The following is a 23,822-nucleotide window of genomic DNA, read 5'->3' as shown; positions in this document are numbered from 1 at the left end:
GGCCTGTCAACAACGAATTTCCTGCTGTTTGATGAAGTACAATAGCAGTGTCATTTCGTCGTTGTGACTGGCTCTTCCCACCGTCGGCGCGCGAAGTCTCCCCTGGGAACCGTTCTAATTATAAATCTACTCGGGAAAGGGTTGACTCCAAGGGCTTGTATGGGAGATGGAGGTTCCATTTGATGGGCTTCTGCTCAGACTGGTTAAGTTTGTCCTTATGTGCACTAAAAATGATCATCCTTCAACCAAACGGTAAGCACGTTAATTATCTCCCTTTGGTTGGTAGTAAGAAAGAAAAGAGGTTTTGTTTAAGTTTATTGGTTGTGCTTTTGAGTTCTTTTTTTCTTTTTAACAAAGAAACTTTATACATTTCTATTTAAGTCACGTTCCATTTTTTTCAGTATTATTATTATTATTATTATTATTACTATTATTATTTGCCGAATAGTGTAAAAGTTCAACACAAAGCTTTTGTGATTTCTTTGATAACCATCCAGTCTATTATCTCGTGACAAATATTGTTGACAAATTATCCATCCCTACCCAGACGGTTTTTCTGTTTTTTTTTTTTTTTTTTGCGAGCTTCCGATAGTTCACTGCGAAGCCGCGATAGCGAGGCGCAAAGCGGGAGCTTTAACAAACCCTGAGCACGGTTTATTTAATTTCATCCTAGCCTAGGTGTTTAGAGAACGGGCCGTGACTGGAACGCAGGGTAATCCATCCCTGCAAAAAAAGTACCAAATCGTTATCTGTGTGCTCGTCGTAGACTTACCAATAGTGAATAACAAGGGGCGACAGATGCAGTAAATGTTACTGAAGTATTTACGTAGCTCAGTTCAGCCTTTTTTTCCAATAAGTATCACACATAATACATGTTCTAAAGTCATCAGAAATTCCGACTCAGAAAATCGTTCAAATCACTCTCACGTTGAAAGTCTCGAGGGACTGTTCCTTGCCACAAATCATACAAAAACTCACCAGTTTTAACTCCTGAATGAAAAGATAATAGTTTTAAACTTCAGGGCTGTTTGTCCCAACCTCGGTGATAAATATTTCCTCGTTACCCTCACGAAAACCTTCGGGGGCCGATATCTCTTGGTTCTTTAAACCTCGTAGGCGCCTGTACTCTTTAGCTTTGTTTCTTATTTTCTGTCGCTTCTCTATCACCAGCTTGAATTCGGTACGAAACGTCTTTAGATAAAACCTTCTCTCGTCTTCTAAGTGACGTAATTCTCTTGCTAAGTGGATGTCATAAAGTCTGTTGATTTTTTGGACGTATTCCTCCGCTTTTGAGCCCGCAATCGTCATTATTCAGAAAAATTCCTAGACAGTATTTTCTCTATTTCGCCTGTTGCCTTCCATGTTTTCATTAAAGTTAAATCCAAGCCGATTCTAAACAGGATTGTGGTGAAGTAACTGTCGAATAAAATTGTAACTGTCTTTGCATAAAACACTTATCTCATAGCAACACCATTTTCGGCAGTGCAAATACATTATTTATTTGAAGCTCTTAAGTTTATTTTGCATCTGCAGCTGAAAGCTTGAATTACAAAGGAAACATAATATTCATTGAGACGAAACAATGAGTATGATTTAAAAAAACGGGTTTTGTTTATAAAAGACAGTCACTGGATATATGCAAATTTGATGTGTATTATTTCAGTCGGGATCACTAAGCAACTGAATTAACTTTCTGCGGACCTGTTTTTTTCGGATTTTTTTTTTCAGTTACTATCAGCGAATGTTGGGAATGTAACTTAGGTGTGCCAACTGATTTATTGCCCGAATCTGAATTAGCAACTGATGCTTTAAAAATCAGGTTCTTGTAAACAAAGGAGCCAACAAGGTGTGGGTTGACGAAATAATGTGATTTTTATGGAACAAGCCAAGAAAGAAAGAAAGAAAGAAATGGTGGTGTTAGTTTCTTTCTCTTGCAGTTCCGAGATGGGGTTACTCTTAGCTCGGAGCGGTACCAGGTAAATATATCACATACCCCCTCGTTCCAGGTAAATAACCCTTACTTGTACTTTAAAACTTTGTCATGTTGGGTGGCCCCCACCCCCGGGTCTTACAGCTAGTGCCAGAATTACAGAGGAACCAGTACAGAGGTGAGATTGGACGTCAGCATGTAAAGGCGCACCGGCTATGCAGCCGTCTCAGTCCACATGTCTGGTCTCAAAAAAGCAGTCAAAAACAGTCCCATAGTGCAATTGGGCACGACACCGACCCAGTCTCTCACTCTCAATGGCGAATGGAAATCAGGCTGAAGAACATTTGGGCGCAAGCGCATGGCAAACATTCACACTGCAAAATGTAGGAGCGTAGAGCGATCATGCGTTAAGCTACTTTTGTAGGCATCAATTATCTACTTTTCGCTAGCATTTGTATTACAGCTAATGCGTGTGACTGGGACAAGTTATGCCCCGGCAAAGTATTTTGATGTTTCATAACGCGTCAGAAGTGGCGCTCTCAAGTGTCAGGTCGTGCGCCTGCAAATTTTATGGGCAACACTCAATTCGGTCATTCGCCACTAAAGAAACGAAAAGGAAACTGGGTGGAGTTAATTTGCAAAGACTTCTGGAACCGCTTTTGTCCCCAGTAACAATCCCAGAAACAATTGCGGGGCGCATTTCGGCCCCAGTTCCCTTCAGGTTTCTAAAGTGGCCTTTTACCCAATGACAATGGTATATATCGAAGGAGAAAAGACAATTAACAACAACAAGTGAACAGACAATATTCCATTTTAATTTCCTATGACGAGCAGAAAGGTTGATTTTACAATGGATGTTGGGAATTAAAATTTTGATTAAACAGTGCGAGATCCTCAAAAGGAACTCGCGTTTTGGTACAAACCAACAGCTTTTTGTACTACTCATTTCTACACAACTATAGTTAAAAGGCTACAATCACTGGTCAGATCTATCACAGAGAAAATTGGCTATTATAGAACTACTACACACTACAGAGCAAACACTAAATCAGAACCTTTTGTGTTAAACTTGTATGATACCAAGTGCCTATTAGAATCAGTCTAAAGCACTCAGTTTGTCTGAACAAGACAGGAATATTTCGAATCAAATAACTTGTTTTCTTTTCACTTGTTGGGACTGTGGCGCTCTCTTTCGGGAAAATGACGTCAAACAAATATGAACTACTCCTCAACTTCGGTGGTCTCTTCTTTGATAAAGAACTCCACCGACTCGTCCTCAAACTCATCTGCATTACTGTCCAACTCATCCGTGTCAATACCTAACAGGAAAAAACAAACAAACAAATACTTCAATATCCTCTCCTCTTTAAGAGCTTCACGGGGTAACTGAAACAAATAACTCACACCTAAAAATCCTAACTGACAGGATACCAACCGGTTGGATATAAACAAACAAATCTTAAGACGCATTAAACCACTACTTTCGGGTGTTAAAATAAAGAGTTTGAATGAGGAAAGTGTCGGACGTTCGCTGCTAGGTCTACCGTTACTTTTAATGTTACTAGGCCCAGGCTGAACATGAACACGGCCACACGAGACATGGGATTGCAAGTCCAGGGCTCGGAGCGTTCGACACGGCCCCTTTCCAAGCAAAAAATTACTTATAACTTATGATTTACATGACACATGATACCAGCATTTTTCCACTTACCATTTCGTAATTCCAAGCGCAGCGCCTTCTGCTGCGTAAACTCCATGTTCTTCTTCTGTCTGTAGCCCTGATAATCTTTCATCTTTCGTCGCCGCCTCTCAATCAGCTCCTAAAGGTAAAAACATAAAATATTGTATGCACAATACGAAACTAAACAACTTTTTTCTATTTCTTGTCTTTAAGACGCCCCGTATGCACTATCGGTTGACGTTTCCTACACAAAGAAAGTCAAATATAACAGAAAAATATTCTTCAACACCTTGCAATTTTCTGAAAGTTACGCAGAGCTTTTGGAACTCATCCGGGTCTCTTAATCAGTGATGACATTTGCTGTTATTCGCAGCCTCGTTTTGAAGAATTTTTTTTGTAATACAATGTCCCAACAGTCAAATCTCTATTCTTATTTATTCACATGTAGCGCGGTTTTAGGAAGAACGAAAGCATCTATCAGCTTCAGTTCTGAAGACGACCACGCCGAACTCTTCCTCCACACATACACCGTTTGCAACCGACATCCAAAACATGCCATGCAACGATGCCAAGAAGGAGGTTACATTAAAACAGTAATTTCTTAGGAGAGAGGACTGTCTATAACATGCTGACAATAATTTTTCTACTTCTTCGGTTTGTCATTGCTCACGCATTGTTAAAATCCTTCCGCCATTTTCTTGACAATCAGAAGCGGAATTGAAACCAAAGTGTTTGTACTTCGGAGCTTGCCGTTCACCAGTACTGCTTCGAGCTCTGATTGGTTTATTTGATTTACTGTCTCTGGTGATTGGCAGGTCCACGATTTAGTCTTAGTTAGCAAGAAAAGTCACAGTTGCTTTCTCAAAATAGTAAAATTTGTATGTTGATAAACTTCTATAGATTTGCTAAATTCTTACACTTGTTGTTACAATTTCACGACAACTTCGCAAGTTTTACCAATATGTATTGCGCCTTTGTGTGATCACTTTGATTAAAAGCCCACAACACAGATGCACATTTTTCAACTTCAAAGCGTCAATAGGCTCACCTTGGATGCTCGAGACTGGCTCATTCGATCCTTGATCTCAAACATGCGCTGGAATTTCTTGATGTCCTTCTTGATATTCTGAAATAGAGCATACGTTACTTTCCATTACTGTTAACATATATGCACTTTTCAGTTTTACGTAAGAATTAGTAGTTTGCATAACTGAATAAATATGCTCTTAGCTCTTAGTCTAAAAAAAAGCCAATAGTCTCCCCCCTCCTCAAATTCAACCAAAATTTCTTCAATATACCCCAGAATGAAAGAAGCATAGTATACCATATTATACCCAGAAATATTGCTAAAACGAACTGAAAGATTCCGTAAACCTAATTCAACCAATTCGCCCCATTGAGGCAAGAAAAGCCAAAGAAGAGGGGAGGAGAGGAGAGAAAGCGAAAAGAAAAAGTCAAGACTGCTGTGTCACCCTTTCTGCGCACGCCCGAACCTCGGAAGCTGATATTTTACATCTAGATCAGAAGGCCGCGAAGTGTACGACCTGTAAACGGCTTTGTGGTCTTTATAACAAGACAGTGGCCAAAAACGGGCTCAACTAGCTTCAAATCGCGTTTTTCAGCAAAATTCCCAGCAGCGAAAGGGTTAAGAAACCAACGTGTACCACCACTGCAAATTCCTGGTTGACTCGTTCTTGGCATAAGGAAGCTTTTCACAAAGACTATAGAGGAAGATGTATCAGCAGGAAAAGGATGTTTTAATTCAAAGTCACCGATCTAGACAAAAGAAATGGCACAAAGAAAGCAGAGAACCTTCACAGCTGCAAAGTGAAGCTGGTTTACCAGGCAGCATTGAGCACAGTCAGGTTCATCACCAGTACCTTACCTTAATATCAGCTTCCGTCAGCAGGGTAGGAGGTCTGGGTCTCCATAGCAACGAACAAAACTGATCTAAAGCATGACGCTGGAGAAGCTTTCCTTGAAATGACCAGATATAATAACCATTATCCACCTACAAAGAAAATACAAAAATGCAAGAAAATCATGAGTGCAGCTAAAAATAAACACTTAATGACTACTGGTTACTTGGGAAACAGTTAATTTTGTTTTGTTATGTAGCTGGAAGTTTTTTCCCAACAGCGCGCGCTCTCATTGGTTATTTTGAGGTCACATGACATCTAACAATGAAACTGTTTCCCGCCAAAATCTCTGAGCGGGCAACACTGCAAAATCTATGACGTCAGAGGGTAACAAGGCACTGTTACCCACTTACCCGCGAATGTTGACCGCTCGCGAGATTTATTATAAATTTGTACACGAAAAAGTTCTTCTCCGTGGGTTATATAACAAATCGCTTGAAGACTGGTCCCTCGGAGAAAAACAGTTTATTTTGTTTCCTTCGAATCTCAATATTGAGATTCTTAGGAATAGCTTTTCAACATCCCTCAAGGTAAAGATTGTGAAAACTGAAGCTAGTTTTTGCGACCTATCTGAGAGCCTGACACAAGCTACAATAGAAAGGAGAAGTCGTTACGTCACGTTGCCATCGTAGCAAAATTTCTAGACTGACAAAAAACCGAAAACATCACTTTAAAAAGGAAATCGCACTGTTCCAACCTCATCGATCTTATTCACTTTTATTTAATTTGTCAAATGTTGGCGAAATTTTCTGTGGTTGAATCCGAAAGGACCGTATTTAAGGTTTAGAAAAGAAACAGAAAATTTTTGTTATGTTCACGCACTCCAAGAAGCGGGCGAGTGAAGTTTGGAAGTTTCATGTTGCAGACGTGCATCCACGGCTAAGACATGAAAAGAGTGATGCACCTGCAAGATGTTGTGCTAATATAAACCTATTGCGTTTTTGCCTTTCTCGTTGCCGTAGCCGTCGTTGATACTTAAGCTCCCTATTTTTGTGACCCAGAAATTTTGCTACCATGGTTACGTGACGTCACACTTTTCCTCTCTATGGGCCTGTTATAAATTAATTATAATTTATACTTGGCTACGAGGCGGAGGGGAATAAATTAAAAGAAATCACATTGAGATTCAAGGATTTACGATTCAATTCTTCTGCATTATACAACTCAGCCTCGGAGTCAAGTACGAATCTTGATAATTCAAAGCTGGCCTGTTACATCCTAATCCAAGCCCGCACCATGGGGAGAAGAAAACAGCGGGCGAAGCCACATGTAGCCAACTCTTTGTGTCAAATTTATATAGTGAGAGAAAAGCCTGACTCTGGGTGCGTGGTAGCGCAGCACCAGTGAGTTACTTCCGAGGTGAATGTTGCAAACGTAAACTTTAGTATCAGCAATTAAAAAGGCAGTCGACACTGAAGACCATGTTTACATTGTTTTTCCTCCTCTGCAACAGAGCCACCAGTTTTACAATTGTTCAAAACATGTGAACTGGTGTTGGTTAGGAGGGTATGATAGGACTCAAGACCACAAGGAATTACAGGGGCCGTTAACAACACTGAATAGAAAACGAGAACATTTCAATCAGATTGTTCATATTAGTCGAACAGTGACAAGTCTGACACAGCTTCTAGAACTTAAAGTTGTGGGAAGCTGCTTTACTAGACTAATAGAGAGTCGAAATTCTACCTTATGTGCCCACCAGCTGACGGATGTAGCAACATATCGGCCAGTTGGGTCCCACTCCACGTCAGTTGCCATAAAGTGTTCTGCCTGGTTCATGCACACAACATCAGCAGTGTCATAGAATTCTAAAACACCATTCATGCTGCAAAATACGAGCACACATACAAACATCACTAATAAAAACAATAATTACACCATAGAGAAAGAAGTTACGTCACGTTGCCATGGTAGCAAAATTTTTGGATCCCAACAAACCGTGGTCCTACAAATCTGGCCGAAGAAAACGGAAAAATTGACATGTATGACTTTCCCGTGCACGCTTGCACTGAGAAACAAAACGGTAGCAAGCCCATACTTCGTCTTGCCTTCCATTGGTCGACTAATCAAGTGGCCTTCTCTGTTAAGAAAGACTATTAAGATCCTGAAATTTTGCTACTATGGTAATGTGACGTCACACTTCTCTTTACTGTCCCTATAGGCCCTTTGCAGCTAGCCATTCACGTGGTACAAAACCGCCGTGCTGGAGAGCAAAAGTCGCACTGGGACAAGACAAACAAAGAAAATTACCATTTCAAATCATGTATGTCTTGTATGTCCCAGTGCGACTTTTGCTCTCCAGCGTGGCGGTTTTGTACCACGTGAATGGCTAGCTGCATAGGGCCTATTTTATCCAAACTGACTAAAATCATGAAAATCAGTTTGTTAAGTCTCAGCGTAAGAGCTGAAGGACAGTTTAGTTTTCATTAGCAGCAGATTGAGAACATTGTGTTACGATCCCAGGTCTAGAGAAAAAATTTCTTAGCTGTTCTCTAACGCCCTCAAATGAGAAATTTTTGACAAAAAAACGACAAAAGAGGAAAATAATTCAGTGATTCAAAATTCAATGTCGTTGTACCTTTTTTATTATTATTATTAATTTAGCAATCATGTAATTTCCTTTAAATGTGTACAGTAGGTAGCAAAAGGTTACGTTGCCTAATTCGTTTTCACCTGTAATAAAAGCAGCAGAAATTAGTATGCTTCACTCAGGTAGGTTTAGTTACAACTAAAACTGGTCGGCAAATCCTACGGAACCGCTTAAAAGAGACTTGGGACTCGATGCTGGAGTCTCGAAACTCGAACAAATCGAGTTTCGAGACACGAAAATCAAGTTTCGAATTTCAAGAAGCCTGACTTTTTTTAATAGCGGATCACCACGGGTAAGAAAATTTAGTTATCTATAAATCCGAGAAAGGAGACAAATTTCGTTGGAAGAAAAACATGAAAATTGGCGGTGAAAAAAAGAGAAATGTTAGCGGCCTCCAAGGTGAAAATGAGCGGCAGGGAAAAAAAAAGCGAACAAGAACACAAGCAACAAAACTTTTGGTGAGCACATACGACATTTCCTACATACATGTAAGATGTGTAATTAGGAATTTTCACGTTATAGTTGTGCGAAACAATGTCAAAGAAATGTAGAAAAAAGTGTGCTGCACATGCCAAGTTGTTTTCCTTTTTGCTAATTAGACCTACCGGTATAATGTGTAAGATTTTAAGGCGATTAAAAAGGACCAATGAAAGGTTGTTTTTCTTGAATTCCCTCCCCATCTCAAAGAAGAAGCAACCAGCAAAATAAAATAAATTAGAACTTGTGATCTTTTTAATACTGAGCTTTTTAATGTCTTCACTGGTTACTTCTTTGGATTTACTACCCTCGAACTTACTTTCTAAGACCAGCTAGAATGCAAAATTGTCCAGTAGGTGACCAGAATATACTATTGACTTGTTTCTTCTCAAATGTTTCTGCAAACAAATACAAAGCAAGTTGCCATGCACATTAGTCAAAGGCGAAATTTTCAAAATTCTCAAAATTGTGTCCTTCATTCTCATAAACCTAAAATTTCATAACATTGGAAACTCAACAAAATTCCCAAATATCCGTTTTCAACTTTCTGAAAATATACGTATGTGTAATCCGGGGAGTTAAATCAGGGAATAATTTCACGCACGTTTTGTCCAAATCCTATTACAAAACGAAAGTGAAATTATTCTCTAAATTCACGAGTATACCATTTGATTACCTATTAATATCATGGGAGATGAATTACGTTAGTAACACATCACAGTACTGCTGAAGAGGCTCTATTGAATGGTCACAACATAGGATAATATCCACACACTTCAAAGTTAGTATGGAAATGCAAGTCTTCATAATTGACTACCGCTAGGGTAAAAGGTTTGACCAGCTGTTTACATGTACTACTGTTGCTGACAACACTTGCATACAGTGCAGCTGTTGTATAACATTTAAGCATCAGTTTGGTTCTCTCCCAGTTCTCAACACTTAACTTCAGTAGCAGAACTGGCTTTAGGAGAATTTCATCATTTGCTTACATTCTAGAATTATTGTAACTACTGCATTGAAAAAGGTCAAACTGTCTAGTGGCTACACAGGAAAATCAACACATTTCGGGGAAAAAAAAAGAAAAACAGAGGGATAATCTGTAATCAGATAATCTCTACTTCTTAGGTTGATATCTATAGTATATTATTAATATTTAATTCTAGTTTTTTGGGGTAAGGGGTTGGTTTTTCTACATTTTATGGGGTTGGATTAGGAGGGTGAACAAAGTAGGGGACTACGTGTCCTATTGTTCTCTCCCCTGTACATTGTACGAATCTATAAATAAATGATAAATAAATAAATAAATAAATAAATAGAGCACATAAACATTGTTGTGCCACTGGAACACTATTACTTCGCCAAATAAACCAAAAAGTAAGTGAGCAAAACAAGAATGATTAAAAGTTTGTTACAAGGCATAACATTACTGTGTAACCACCATATGCATTTTATCAGAAAATATAATACTCACTTAAAAGCGTAACTTTGCCTTTCTCCTCCATATTGTAGAAACTGGCTGATATTCTGGGACTTTCACCGTGGATTATAGCAAATTTGCTACCGCCAGGCTCCCATGAAAAAGCAGTAACAGCTTCTGTAAGTGGGAGAGTAACAAACAGAACAAAAAGGTATTTCAGCAGCTGGCACACTATCAGCATCAGTTCAACAATAAATTTTGAACTGAGTTGTCTCGCAGGAGATCACTTATCTACCATGGCCTGGTTGGTCAAAAGACAATTAGTGCTAATCCTGTTACCATGACAACTTATATGTCCTTTTGGCAGTTAACCAAGGATAAGAGCTAACTGGCTTTCAAACATTAAACATTTCCCACATTTAATAATAATTGTAAGAATTGTATTTTATGCAGTGCTTAATACTAACGTAATGTAGGTCTTAATACATATATTAGGCTCTTTCTATAGTTATAGTTATTTTGATTCATTAGATTCTATCTATCGTTATTTATTTTCATTTTAATTTTTTTGTTATGTCTCTATAAGACAAATGTAGAGAATATATTAGGTTTTATTTATAGTTATTTTAATTCATTAGTCTCCATATATTGATATTTATTTTAATTTTGTTTTTAAGTTACGTCTTCCCGATTAGTTTCAGCACTTTTGCTAAGCTAGAAGCTCGAGACTTAAATAAAGTTTTTATTATCATTACTATTACTATTATTATTACTATTATAAAACAACTTGACTTAGGATCCTAAAGATTTGTATTCATGTTAAAAGAACAGACAAGAAATGAGTGTGAGATGAGTCACCTACAAGTCAAAAATTACCGTTAAATAATATAATATAATGTAGTTAACTTTTACGACAGTATCAGCACTTATTAATCAGCTGACACTGAAGACCATGTTAACATTTCTCTCCCTTCCCAAAACCAGAACACCATCACTACAACTGATCAAGTAAAGTGGTGTTGATGAGGAGGGGAAGATGGGGGTGTGGCTGAGAAATGAGAGGGAACAAACGCCAAAATGCCCACCATTACTTTACACAGGTTAAGTGAGCTACCTGATATGATAATAACAACTAATAACATATTTGAGGCTGACAACGTGGGAGTGTTTAAAGTACTATTATGCAAGTAACTATTCTTTTATGTGAATTGCAAATTTTTGCATGTATTACTACTGCTACTTAAATTATAATGAGCAATGAGTGGCCTAAAAAGTTCTGAGATGTATGAAAGTGTAAGACCATTAATTATACAACTTGTAAATCAGAGAAAGTGCCATAGTACAATGCCAATGTATTAGCAAACCCATGGCAGCAAGGCTAATTCACTCTCTTTAAGTACAATGTATTCCCTTAATTCAATTAAGTCCTTGTTGAACTTTGCCTGAAATTGTTTCATACAGATCACCCTCTTCAATAAAGCAACTACTGTAATAATAATAATGATAATAATAATAATATTTAATATTGCATTGTTCAGGTTTCACATAGAAATACTGACCCGCACACCCTGTATTAACACAACATTTTCACTAAATGATATTGTTTTTTTAACAACTATCTTACAATAAATAACTTTGAACGATCCAACAATGCATGCATTAAAATCTGAATTTACCAACCTTTCATTTCTACAACATCCACTGGAATCTGCCTCTCACGCACACGGAACAATTCAAGGTTGTAGTACAGACCCTGTAAGCATAATTCAAGGGTATATTACAACAAGTACACTTAATTCTCTAGGTAAAACTACTCCAGGTTGCAGGCTTATTTGTATGTGAGGGCAAATTTTTGTGATCCTAGTCTGAAAATAACTTTCCTAAACATGGTTCGTACAACTTCACACAAACAAATTTCAAGGATTTTTCAAGGACAAATTGCAGGTTTTAAGGACTAAGATTTACTCAGAATTTAAAAATCAGTGTTCTTTAATCCCGTTTTGAACACCTCATGAATGGCTAAAACAAGTCATGGAGTCATTTGCAACTTTTAGTTCTTCAGCCACAGTTGATCACATTATTTTTTACTTTCCGCGACAACAGTCTGCAAAATGACTTGCAATTGCATCTTAGGTACAAAAATAATTTGAAATAAAGAAACAGTAGTAAAATATTGTTCATGCACAAAAATGTTTTTACGTTACCTGTGAGTTTTACAGGTTCTCACACCGAGGATGAGCCAAATTTTCCTCAGCGAAAAAAAAACTAATTATACAGAAAATTGTGTCAGGTGTAGACAAGGTAGTGAATTTCAAGGACTTTTCAAGACCTTATAAAGAAATCAAGTACTTCTCAAGATGACTACTATAATTCAAGACCTTTTCAAGATTGTCTGAACCACGCTAAAGACAAAATAAACATAGCAGAAATCAGTTTACTCTCTCCCAGTTCTCAGCACTTTTAATGTCAGCAGCAGAACTGGCAAAAGGAGAGTTTCATCACTTACTGCCAGTTTTATGGATATCCTTTCATCATTATGTTACTGATTAGAGCTCTATAAGGTATTTCATAAACTTCTTTAACCAGCAGTAGAATGATTAGGGAACCAGCGTTTAATTAATTTCACTTGTTTTTTGTCAACAAATACAGCAACATTGTAGACCTGGTCACAAAAACAATGCAGGAGTACAAAAATTTAAAATAATTATTTCAACGTAGAGTTTCACCAGCTGCAGTATCTTGCTGTAATTTCCACATGAGCGGCAAAATGTCAGTGTTTGTCAGAAACTAGTCTCTTACCTTTTTGCTTTTGGTGTACCTGTCCACTTTTACAGCAAGGTAATCTCCTTTTTGATGCCAGAACACTTTACACTAATAACATAAGCAAAACACAGTAAGACACAACATAAAAATCTACTTAACACATAAGTTAACCGTTCTAAGGCTGGCAAAAATATATTTTTCTTTTAGAAAGGACGCATTTCTGACCAGGTCACCATAAGTACTAATCTCAACTGCAAATGTCATAAATAAAAATAACAAAAACAATAATGGTAATAACAATAATGTTAATAAAAAATAATAATGAATATAAAATAAGAGAATTTTACCTCAGAGACATTAAACAGATTTTTAACTCTGATTTCTTTCCTACTAGGAATCTCCATGAGTGTTACGCGGGCTGGAGTGTCTTTATTCTCAGGAACCCAAAAAGCTATCATGTCATCGGATGGTGACCAGGCAAAATCCCTGGTAAAAACAAAGCAATAAACATGTACACCTAAGCTAACCTTGAATCATTCCATTAGTCATCAGCCATTAAATCTGGTACAATTTTCAAAAGCCTTCAGGCAAAACCAAAGACCATCATGATAAACAGTAATTAGAGTCACAATCCAAATCAAAGGCCTATCCAAGTGTGTATTTCAAAAGTTGATTACGAGAAGCAACTTAATGAAATTAATACAACTATTCCAGACGAGAAGGAATTTTTGTTTGGCTGAAAGATAATGTGAAGCTTTTTGCTGTTGTTGTTTTTGTTGTTCATTCTCTGTCAATTCCTGTCTTCTTGCAAACTCAACTATTATGATGACTATTCAGTCTAATATCGAAGCTGTAGAGCTTAGATAAATAAATATCCACCCTTAACTACCAAACTGATTGAGGTGTAATACTCACCTAACATCTTGGATCTTTAAACTTTTCTTTTCCAAGAGACCAAAAGACTACAAAAAATAATTAAGTAAATAAAAAATCTTTTAAGAGAAAAAAATTTTAAGTGAAATAATCCTAGACTGTTCATAGTCCTCTATTTTTCCGTAAGATCGTTGAGATCGAGCGCTTTGCGTTACGGGCTGCCATCTTCGGCATGAGTGTCAATACTACTTAGGGGCTATGGGGGGTTGTTTGGGAGGAAGCGAGAAAAACAGAGGTACTGTAATAACATCACTGCAGCTTGTGTTCAGGAGGCGTGACAGGAATTTCACGCCTTTTACCATTCATTAATTAAGAAACTCTGCAGGCTATGAAAAACACGCCAGACATGTTTAGCATCGATTTTGCGTGTTTACAAATATCTCCTTTCAAAGCAGTGATTTTATACAGTTTCTGGGCCATTCCTCAAAATGAAATTGGCAAACATTCACAGGTGAAACATTTTCATAATCAAAGTGCTAAGCATGCTCACTTCACCACTGATTAAAATGGTTAAACCTCCCAATAAAAAGCCAGGCATTTCTGACAGGTCGTCTTTTTTGCGTCAGCGTAGCGTTGAGTTACAACATTCCCCTTGCCGGGCTGCTTCAAAAGCATGCTGGCTTATGTGATTCATCCACAAAATACCAAACATCCTTTGTGTGTTTGCTCAAGATGTGCCTTATGGCAGTATTATAAAATCGTACGTTCTATAGAAACAACGACTTTTCAATGACTTGTCAGTGTCGGCAACTTAAACTAAACCCGTTGTCAATGCAAATTAACATTTATTGTCTAATGACCAATCAAACTCCTGCATTGCTGGTACAATCGCTCTGTGAATGCAAGCTGCAGTGATTTTATTACAGTCCCTCTATTTTTCTCGCCCCCCTTCCCCTAGAGCTATAATCCCCGACGCCCGCCCCCTTGGTACATACACATTTGAAATTCATGATGGCCACCATTAACGGTAAGATGGGCTATACAGTATCTTGATGATCTCACAGAAAAATAGGGGACTGTGAACAGTCTAAATAATCCAAATAGCCTATAAAATGTTAGTTTTAATAATGCCCCTTTCCTTTTTCTCTCGGCTTATTAGCATAGTTTTTTTTGCTAGAGGTCTAACCAACTTCATCAAACCAAAGATTAAATAAAGCTTCACTCTTCATTCCTCCACTGAATCAAATGGGGCAGGGAGAAACCAAAGTCAGCCAATAATAAGAAAAAACTAGTTAAATTAATAACAATCCAGCAACTTACCGGAGTTTCATATATACTAATGCTGTCCTCTCCTAGGCGTCCAAAGTACTTGCCCTTGGCACTCCACCTACGAAAACAAAATAATATTTTTGTTGTGACGATCATTATCATTATTAAATGTACAACTTTTTAACACATAAGTATTCACTTACTGCTGTATTATTACTTATTATATAAACACCAATGAAATACCAAGTGAGCTTTCACGCAAAAACTTGGTATCTTCACATGTGACAATAACATGTTATCTTCACACCTGAAAATATCACCATTGCTATGGCTTCATGGCGCATTTCACACCAAAAAACTATTAGAGTGAAATGCTTTTGTATTTCATTAGCGTTTATATAATAAATAGAACGTTACAGGGCTGCTTGGAGATACGAAATTTCTCTTCTTGAGTTGAAAAAATATTTCACCCTTTCAATGCGCTCACCCGTGAAATATTTTTCAACACTCAAAGGGAAAGTTCATATCTCCGCGTGGCCATGTAATATCCTCTATGACTTCCCTTCTGTATGATAAAACATTAAAATGAGGAATTGATATGCATGTTCTCTCACTGTTCTAAATGACTAATGGTCAATAACATTATTAAAAATGTTTTCAGTGCTTAATGAGGCAACTTCAGAAAAAAAGAGCTTTGCACTATATTTTCAAGTGTACATGTTGGTTTTTAATCTCAACTCAATTCACTGGAATACTGGATAGTAAGACTTGAAAAGACAATTGGAGAGAAGAAAAAAACAGTTCTTCACAGTAAAGAATAAAATGCCCTTAGACTGCATAAACCTGGGCATCAAACTACTTTGTGCGTGATATTTGCCCCCCTACAAAGAAAGATGTACCCTCAAATTCAACAGAATAACTTACTTGAACACTGGCCACTGAGACTGGTCTCCACATAAAAATCCTCTTTTCTTATTCCCTGTTCTTATATCCCATATAACAATGGCCTAAAGAGAATATTAAAAAACTGTTATTACCGGTAATTACATGTATTAATTAAAAGGATTTACAGTGTAAAGTGATAACAACAGAACACCCTGATTTTCATATCCATGATCTTTGCAGCTGATAGAGCAAGACAGACTAGAACAAAGCCAAATGCAAATGACAAATTAATATGATCTAAGAGAGACATCAAGAAAATAAAACTAGGCAATACCTGAGGATCATCAGGAGTGTCAGTTAATGGACTGAATGTTACTAAATACCTGAAGAATTAAACAAATGTCACAGAAACTTGTTGCATTAATTTTGTTCACAACAAATTAGGGGCAGCATTGGGAATTTTAAAGTAGGTGAGGTATAATTGAGTGGAGAATGATATAATGGGCTGCTATGCCAAATGTGACTTTCTTGTGGGGTTGCGGGGCATGGACGTTCTGAGATGTGCAATCTGCGACTGTTATAAATTAAATTAGGAACTGTTATGATAACTTTAAGAAAAACCATTAATGGATTTCTACTGATACAAGTACAGATTTTCTTGAAAGCATCAAGTACTAAATGTTGGTCATATTATGGCTACAAGCCTATATCCTATCCTATCCTATCCTATTACCATGGCAATTCCCAAATTTCAGTATTTCCCATGTTTCCACCATGGAAACCCTTTTCAATGATATACACTTATATGGCACCTTTCTCTTAGTGATCCAAAGCCCTTTACAATCAGTAAATACTTAGAAAACAATTAATTCAAATACAACATAACAGGATTTTAAAACCACAACTGGCAGGGGGCAACCAGTTGGCTATTTACAAGTGTGGCCGAGGATTTGAACTTGGGACAATCGAGAACAAATCCAGCGAGTGGCCAGCGCGGTACTCGAACCCCTTGACTGCCGGATTGCGAGTCCCACGTGCTGACCACTCGGCCACGCTGCCTCCCCTCCAAAATGCACTCCAAAAGCACAATTTTAGTGTGGAAAGCAGGCCAAACTAAACATTTTTGTGGTTGGGAACCCAGGGTTCTCAATAGATTTTTAAGTAGGAGGTGATCACTGATAAAGTAGGAGGCTCTTCGGCAAAGCCAGAGGGGTCAAAACAAAGCAAAGAAAAGTAACCTAAATACAAAGTAAGCGGCTATAAATCCCAAAGTAAGCGGCGATCAATCGCTGGGTGCCGCCTTCTATTGAGAACCCTGGGAACCTAAAAGTTTGAGTAATAAAATAATGGTGAAATCAAGAAATGTTATTATTACACCTTGTGTTAACATATTGTTGCATAACATACTCACCTTTCACAAGGAGAAAAGTCTATAAGCTGAACTCCAGGGTGACTGAATCTCATGATCCTCTTAAATTCCTCTCCTCCCCAAAGAGCTATACCTTGGTAATGAAAAGTGGCTAAATATGAACCTTTAGGTGACCAGCGTACATAGGTTTCTGTCCAGTTCTACATGAATCCAAAATAAATACAAAAATCAGTTCAACAAATTTCTTATAACAAGGAAAACAGCAGATTTACCAAAAAATTATTATTACAGGGTTTAGAGGCAGCATCTTTTTCCCCTCATGCAGGGTTTAACCTAGTAAGAAGGAATCCTCTGGAGTACCAGTATTTAATTTCTGATGCAGCTTATTTGCCTTTGTTTAGGTTATTATAAGTCATGTACATAAAACAACTGGCAAATTGCATGTAACAGGTAACAGGTGCACCTTTTTCCCTACCAAGACATTGCTTACATTAATCTGTAAAATATCTTGAAAACATGTGAATTTCCTTAAAATGTGTGTGTGCATAAGGCTAAAGAATAAATAAGAATTCCAGCTATGAGGTGAGGTTATGTTCATTGAGCAAAAGTTTAACCTCTTTCTGACTCAGGTAGGCTTCCCCCCCCAAAAAAAACAAAAAACTAAATTTGAGGTGTGACTTATCTGCTAGTGTTTATAGTACATTATTATCTTTGTGACAATTCTTAGCAGTAATCAGTTTGCTCTCTCCTAGTTCACAGCATTGTTTATATCAGCAGCAGAACTGGCAAAAGGAGAGTTTCATCACTTACTGCCAGGATCAAGCTTAGTTTGTTTTGAAGTATCTTTAGGTATTTGCAGTTGCAGAATTTGTTTAAATTTTCTTACAGCTCAAAGAAATGTGACGGGGAACCTTCAAATATTGCTATAAGCCATAAGAGTTGGCACACTGCACAAGCTGGGGTCAATTTAACAAAACTTTAAAAAGTGTAATTTACAAGTGTAGCTATTGCTTTTAGACCCTAAGAAAAGCGATAATTGTAAATAACACTTGCAACAGTTTATTAAATTGAGCCCTGATTCTGCTACAGCACTGTGAAATCAAACTCACCATTCTTTCCCTAGAAAGTATAGGTTCTTGAGGTGTGTTCCACATGATTCCAACTTTATCTCCTCCTCCATGGATCACAACATACTGATCATTACAATCTGGATCCAAAAGCCAAGATCTTAGGTTTGCCTGATAACATAAGAAAAAAATGCATTACTAGATAAAAATAAAAGACACGGTAGAACACAACAGTGATGGCTGAAAAATCATCACTTATAAAGGGAATTTGTGTTCTTTCAAATTCATTGTGATCATTTCAATACGCTTGATTTGTTAAAAAAGGCAAATTTTCCAAGAATCAAAGCTAAGAATGAAAAAGAAAAATTTGTCATTGTCTGTTTATGTCGCCCAAAAGACCTCACACAATGAAGTTTCACATTGAAGTTGTGCTGTGATAGAAACTGAAGGCACCAAAAAGCTGAATGTACATGCAAAGTTGTTGTTTTGCCTAATAAAGTATAGCTTTTTTGAATTCACATAGCTATTGCCAAGATGGCTTTATAAGCTTCTTAGTTCATCTATATGTTGTGATCCAATTTTATCCTTGCTTTAAATTTTATTTTCTTTCATTTTTGGGTATGGTAATGTATGATAATGGTTTGAAACACAAGAAAATAAAATTGAAACCAAGGATTAATTTGAACCACAACATATAGACAGACAGTATCTTTTTTTCAAAGAAAATTAAGTTGTAAACAAGACAACGAGGTTTTACCACTGTTTCACACAGTGGCTGTATTTCATTTCTTAGCAGCAGAAGTGCAACATGATGATTAGCTTGTATGGAGGTTGGCACCTCATGTTAACATCTCATAATAAGGAGTGCAGTAACTGCAGTTTACCTGCTCAACATAGGGTTGTTTGGTAGGTGGTTCCCAGTCTTTTGTTAGACTCACTAATCTACAGGGTAAACGCTTTCATTAGCACAACTCTTAACATGTTAAAGTAATAATCTTATAATGTTATCCAACAAGAGCCACTGTGTCTCATACAAAATAAAATTAACAGAAAAAGAAAAGACTAAACTTTTTTTTATATTTCATTTCATTTTCCTTTGTTTTTGAGTATGAAGTTTTGGCACTGCATTCAAAACAAAGGAAAATGAAATGAAAACCAGGAATAGGGTTGACCCACAACATACAGCTGTAAACATAAGTGTTGCAAACAGTAGCACTGCTGCTTTGGGTACTTGTATCTTGTGCAAAAGCTCTTCTTTAAGTAGGACAAACACAGATGTTCAGATTAATGTAAGAGCTGACCAACAATCTATTCAATGCAATCCGGTAAGGCTTACTTGTCAAAGTCTTCAAAATGATTTACAGCAAAGATGTGATGCTTGTCTAATTTGTATCCATTGGCAGTTTTGACTGCTTGAGCTGCATCATTAGCATTGGAGAATTCTAAGAAAATGAACCTGAAAAGAGATATTACCCATACTATAAATATGGTATGTGCATTTCAGAGTTTAATTACTGCTTTTATAACCAAAGTCAGCTTTGGAGACATGTAAAGCAGATTGAACTTAACTTGTATTTTCCTGATCAACCAGTGATTACATTTACTGACAATCTGCTAAGGGAGCCTCAAGCACCTGAACATATCGCCGTGAATGAAAGTTGGGACAAAATGGACAGCCAGGCAATCAGGTTGGCTGAGGTTGCCCTGATGTTGATGATGACTATTTGTTCTCAGAATCATATTCCAACATTTATTGTTTTATGCCATCGTTTGGGAAACCAAACCAAATTTTGTGTATTCTATACAAAAACGTTTATTATGACTTGCCTTTTCTGCCCCAATTTACTACATACATGCAATGTACTTGCAATGTATTCGATTCACACATGGACAGGCCCTCATCAGAGTACATGTACTTTATACTAAACTGATGTACAAATTAGCAAGTAAAAATTGTTGTGGTAATAAATCTCTAATTCTTATAGTTCAAACATGTACATAGCTTTCTTACCCTTTGGTTTGTCCATTTTCATCCTGAGGATAGTGCTCAGTAACAATCTTTCCAAACTTGGAAAACACCTTTCTGATCACATTCTTAAGCTTTTCAAGTCTGTCTGGTGAAATTGTTGGAACGTTATCCACAACAATGATCCGGTCTGTTCCAGTGGTCTCCTTTGGCTTCTCTACTAAGATGTCCCCCAGGAGCTCTGAAAAAAATGTTTTTTTTTTTTTTCATGTTTCCAACACTTTTATTCCTTCATTCATTCATTCATTTATTTTTGCCATTAACCAGGAACACCACTACAATATACAGAGATTTATAATACATTAAAGATAATATACAATATTCTAACTAAATTATTTACTAGATCAAATGTTTAAAGTGGTAATGGCAAGGAAGCTTATATAGAAGCCGGGAGCTTATAAACAATAGGCTTCCTGGAACTATAGGGTAAACCATGCAAGTTAAGGGTACTGAATGAAAATTTGGATTAATTTTTTCAAAACAGTACAGAAAAGAAAAGAAGAGAAGAGAAAAAACGAAAGAGAAAATGATAAAAAGAAAGTTTGTTACATTTACAAAGGTATCCTCTCCTTTGTAAGTTAGTTTAAATTACAAAATACACAAACTGTTGTGAAAACGAAGAGGAAAACTAGCTCAGAATAACAAAAATGTTTTCAGTTCCTTTGGCATTAGTTTCCATATACAGAAGAACAAAGCATATGTCCGGACTTTAACTAAGTTGTACATGTGTATTTAAGTCAGTTTTGTAAATAAAATGTGCCTCACAGTTTTCATTCCATTTCGAGAAAGGGGTTGGCATAAAGGGAACACAAGAAAAATCATTACATATAAAAATCACCTTTAAGGTGATTCCATAGTAAAAGAACCTAACATGGATTTTAGCTAAAACTTGGTACACTGATGTAACAAGTCAAGAGGATGATAAAAAAGTAATAAAAAGTGGGGGTCACCGTGCTCGTTTTGACGTCACAATGCTGACAAATACGGCTATTTAGGACCCTTTTGCAAAAACCGCGGGCAGCGCAAAACTAGACAAAAAGGAGTGATTTTTTCGATGATGCATGTGATATCACACAGAATTTGACTTTAATGTATTGTTTATCCACTTACGTACCAGAAAAATACCTTTTAATGCCCTTTTTTTTACTTTACGCTCCAAAGTAGAATCAAATTGGACGCGCGCTTTTCGACCCGTGATGGCTCAATCCGTACAATTTAGTAAAATTGCCAAAAAACTGAACATAGATTTGTGCCAATTTTTTTCTCATCGAAAGGAGGCACTATCCTTATTAAAATCATGAAATAAAAAATGGGGGTCACCGTACTCGTTTTTGCGGTAGAGCTGCAGAAAGTGCGCACCAAACGCATTTTCTCCGATTTTTGAGAGAGGACTGGGGCGAGTTTCAAAATAGAATGTATGTGAAAGGGGGAAGAAAGTATTAAAAAAGCCGTTTTTACAGAATTTACATCGAGATATCACATTTAGGACACAATGTGATAAAGAAAGTGTTTACATGAAAATCAAAGTGAGTAAGCACAAGTTAAACATCCACTATCGAGGTTCTCCGAGAGGAGGTCGAACTCAGCAACACGCGTACTGCTTACGTTATGCACATTCCCAACACATTGAGTCTTACCTCGGTAAGAAACAACAGGAAGCAAAAATTCCAATAGCGTTTCTCTTCAGTCAACTTCATTTTAATAATATTACTTCACATGCTCTTTTTTACGGCGGCCATCTTGTTATGCGCAGTAAGAGATGCGCAGTGCAAAACTAGGGAATCACCTTAAAAGCTACATGTATAAATACTGAAATGTACCAGCTACTCTGTGCAATGGACAATAGGGGAACTCACATTATATTTCTTGGTATTAAACTACGGCAAATAAAGGGAAAGCGCTATCAGGAACCACTGAGATAAGGCTTCCACTGAAGGCCTATCTCAGTCCTTTTGTATTCCTAACTACAAAGCTGTAAAAAGAATTAATAAGCTTTAATAAGGCCAGCCGCTGGACTTCTTAATTAACATTTTTATAACCACGAGGTAGACTTAAGTTAAGAAACGGGAGAAACAAAGAACTATTTTAAACTTTACAACTCTCTATCTTTCCTTTCAGCTACCTAGTTGACTTAAATACAGTCAATACCGGTGAAAAGCGATGATTCAGACCTCGAGGCTTAAAACGTGTTGAACAAGAACTAACCTTCGTCGGTAATATCATCAACAAAGTCTTCTGGATCATCGAACTCCGACTCATCTTCCTCTTCATTGTTTCTTCCGTTGACATTTTCTTCTTCGTCTTCGTCTTCGTCTTCTTCGTCCGAATCGCTATTACCAGCCTTTTCATCAAATTCTTTCTCGTCCGCCATTTTCCCTATCATAGCCGAGCGCACCGTAAAACACGTGCACAATGACGTGTTTAGAGGAGGACTGTGGCGAGGGTAGAAAGAAGGCGCGAGAATCAAAGAATTTTGCATGAGGACATCTCGCTTGCGAAAAAACCTCAATTTTGATCTTACTTTACAGCTGTTTATTGTTCTTTGTAATCAAAACATTAGCAGGTAACTTTTATATAACTCGTTTATTTTCTATAATCCACAGGGGTGGCTGATTTACTGTTTTTCCTCCTACTTCTGGCAGAAAAAATAAAAAGCATATAATTCTCAGCTCACTGAAATTATCTCTTGGCGTGGAGGTGATTTGCGTATACGTTATTTGTAGGTCATTTTGACCTTTACTGGTAACTACCAATGTTTCTCAGTACAAATAATACCAGTTGATTTGATAGGGCTTAAAACCGATTACCTGATGGCTTTCATGATAGACATCTCACAAAAATCTCCGTTTTATCTGTATGTACATAATCGGACATGTAAGTCTTGTTCTGACAGGGTTGCAAGAATTTCCATATGTTTCCTCCGAGTATTTAGGCAGCGACGCCTTGATTCGTGTTGGAGGTTTAATGCAAAGGACTATGAGGGAAGGTTTTCTCAAAATTGGTGCTTTTTTCTCCAAGAGACAAAATCCTTACATTTCAGAGGTGATCAGAAGTTGGCAAAACAGATTGTGAACCCTCCAAAATGGTGGGCTGCCCTTACGCACAGATACTCTTGACAGAATTTCCCAATTTGTATGGTAAGAAATAAGGCCCAAATGAAATCTTCCTGGTTGTGCCCCGGGGGTGGGGGGCGGGGGGAGGGGAATTTAGGAATTTTTGGGTGGGGATCTGCCGCTTGGACCTGGAACCCTTAGCCTCGTACCAGAGCTAGTTCGGCTGAATTTTACTACCCCATGCTACACTAAACTCCCCAAATCCCCCCTATCCTAGAGCAGCTGATTTCCAGAAATTACTTAGGTCCCTAGCACAGTCCAGCCAAAACAAAACCGATTTGATTTTTTTATATTTTTGAGTGGCAATTCCTGGTTTTCCTAGTCTAGATTCCAATCTTCAACCAATTGATCAGTTTCCTTGAAAATGATACCCTATTCTAGACCCTAAGTCTCTGGTTTCTATACCCCATCTCATAGTAAACTGCTTGAAAACCATCCCCTTC

The 23,822-nt window shown here is 37.4% G+C and overlaps 1 protein-coding gene across 1 annotated transcript; it reads right to left on the bottom strand.

Moving 5' to 3' along the window:
- Positions 1–2,723: 2,723 nt before the first annotated feature.
- On the bottom strand, positions 2,724–22,667 carry LOC140940361 (eukaryotic translation initiation factor 3 subunit B-like). Its single transcript, XM_073389311.1, has 20 exons — positions 22,472–22,667; positions 20,252–20,447; positions 19,577–19,696; positions 19,125–19,182; positions 18,283–18,411; positions 17,216–17,373; positions 16,139–16,187; positions 15,844–15,926; positions 14,971–15,037; positions 13,693–13,739; positions 13,125–13,263; positions 12,814–12,885; positions 11,695–11,767; positions 10,069–10,191; positions 8,917–8,995; positions 7,217–7,355; positions 5,497–5,622; positions 4,660–4,737; positions 3,642–3,750; positions 2,724–3,249 (listed from the first exon to the last, which is right to left on the bottom strand). Exons 1-20 carry the CDS (start codon positions 22,647–22,649, stop codon positions 3,152–3,154), a joined length of 2,121 nt encoding a protein of 706 aa, XP_073245412.1. The 5' UTR covers positions 22,650–22,667; the 3' UTR covers positions 2,724–3,151.
- Between the last annotated feature and the right edge of the window lie 1,155 nt (positions 22,668–23,822).

This window comes from Porites lutea, chromosome 6, assembly GCF_958299795.1.
Source record: "Porites lutea chromosome 6, jaPorLute2.1, whole genome shotgun sequence".
Taxonomy (NCBI): Eukaryota; Metazoa; Cnidaria; class Anthozoa; order Scleractinia; family Poritidae; genus Porites; species Porites lutea.
The sequence above is the reverse complement of the archived record's forward strand: the minus strand, read 5'-3'. Positions and strand labels throughout refer to the sequence as shown.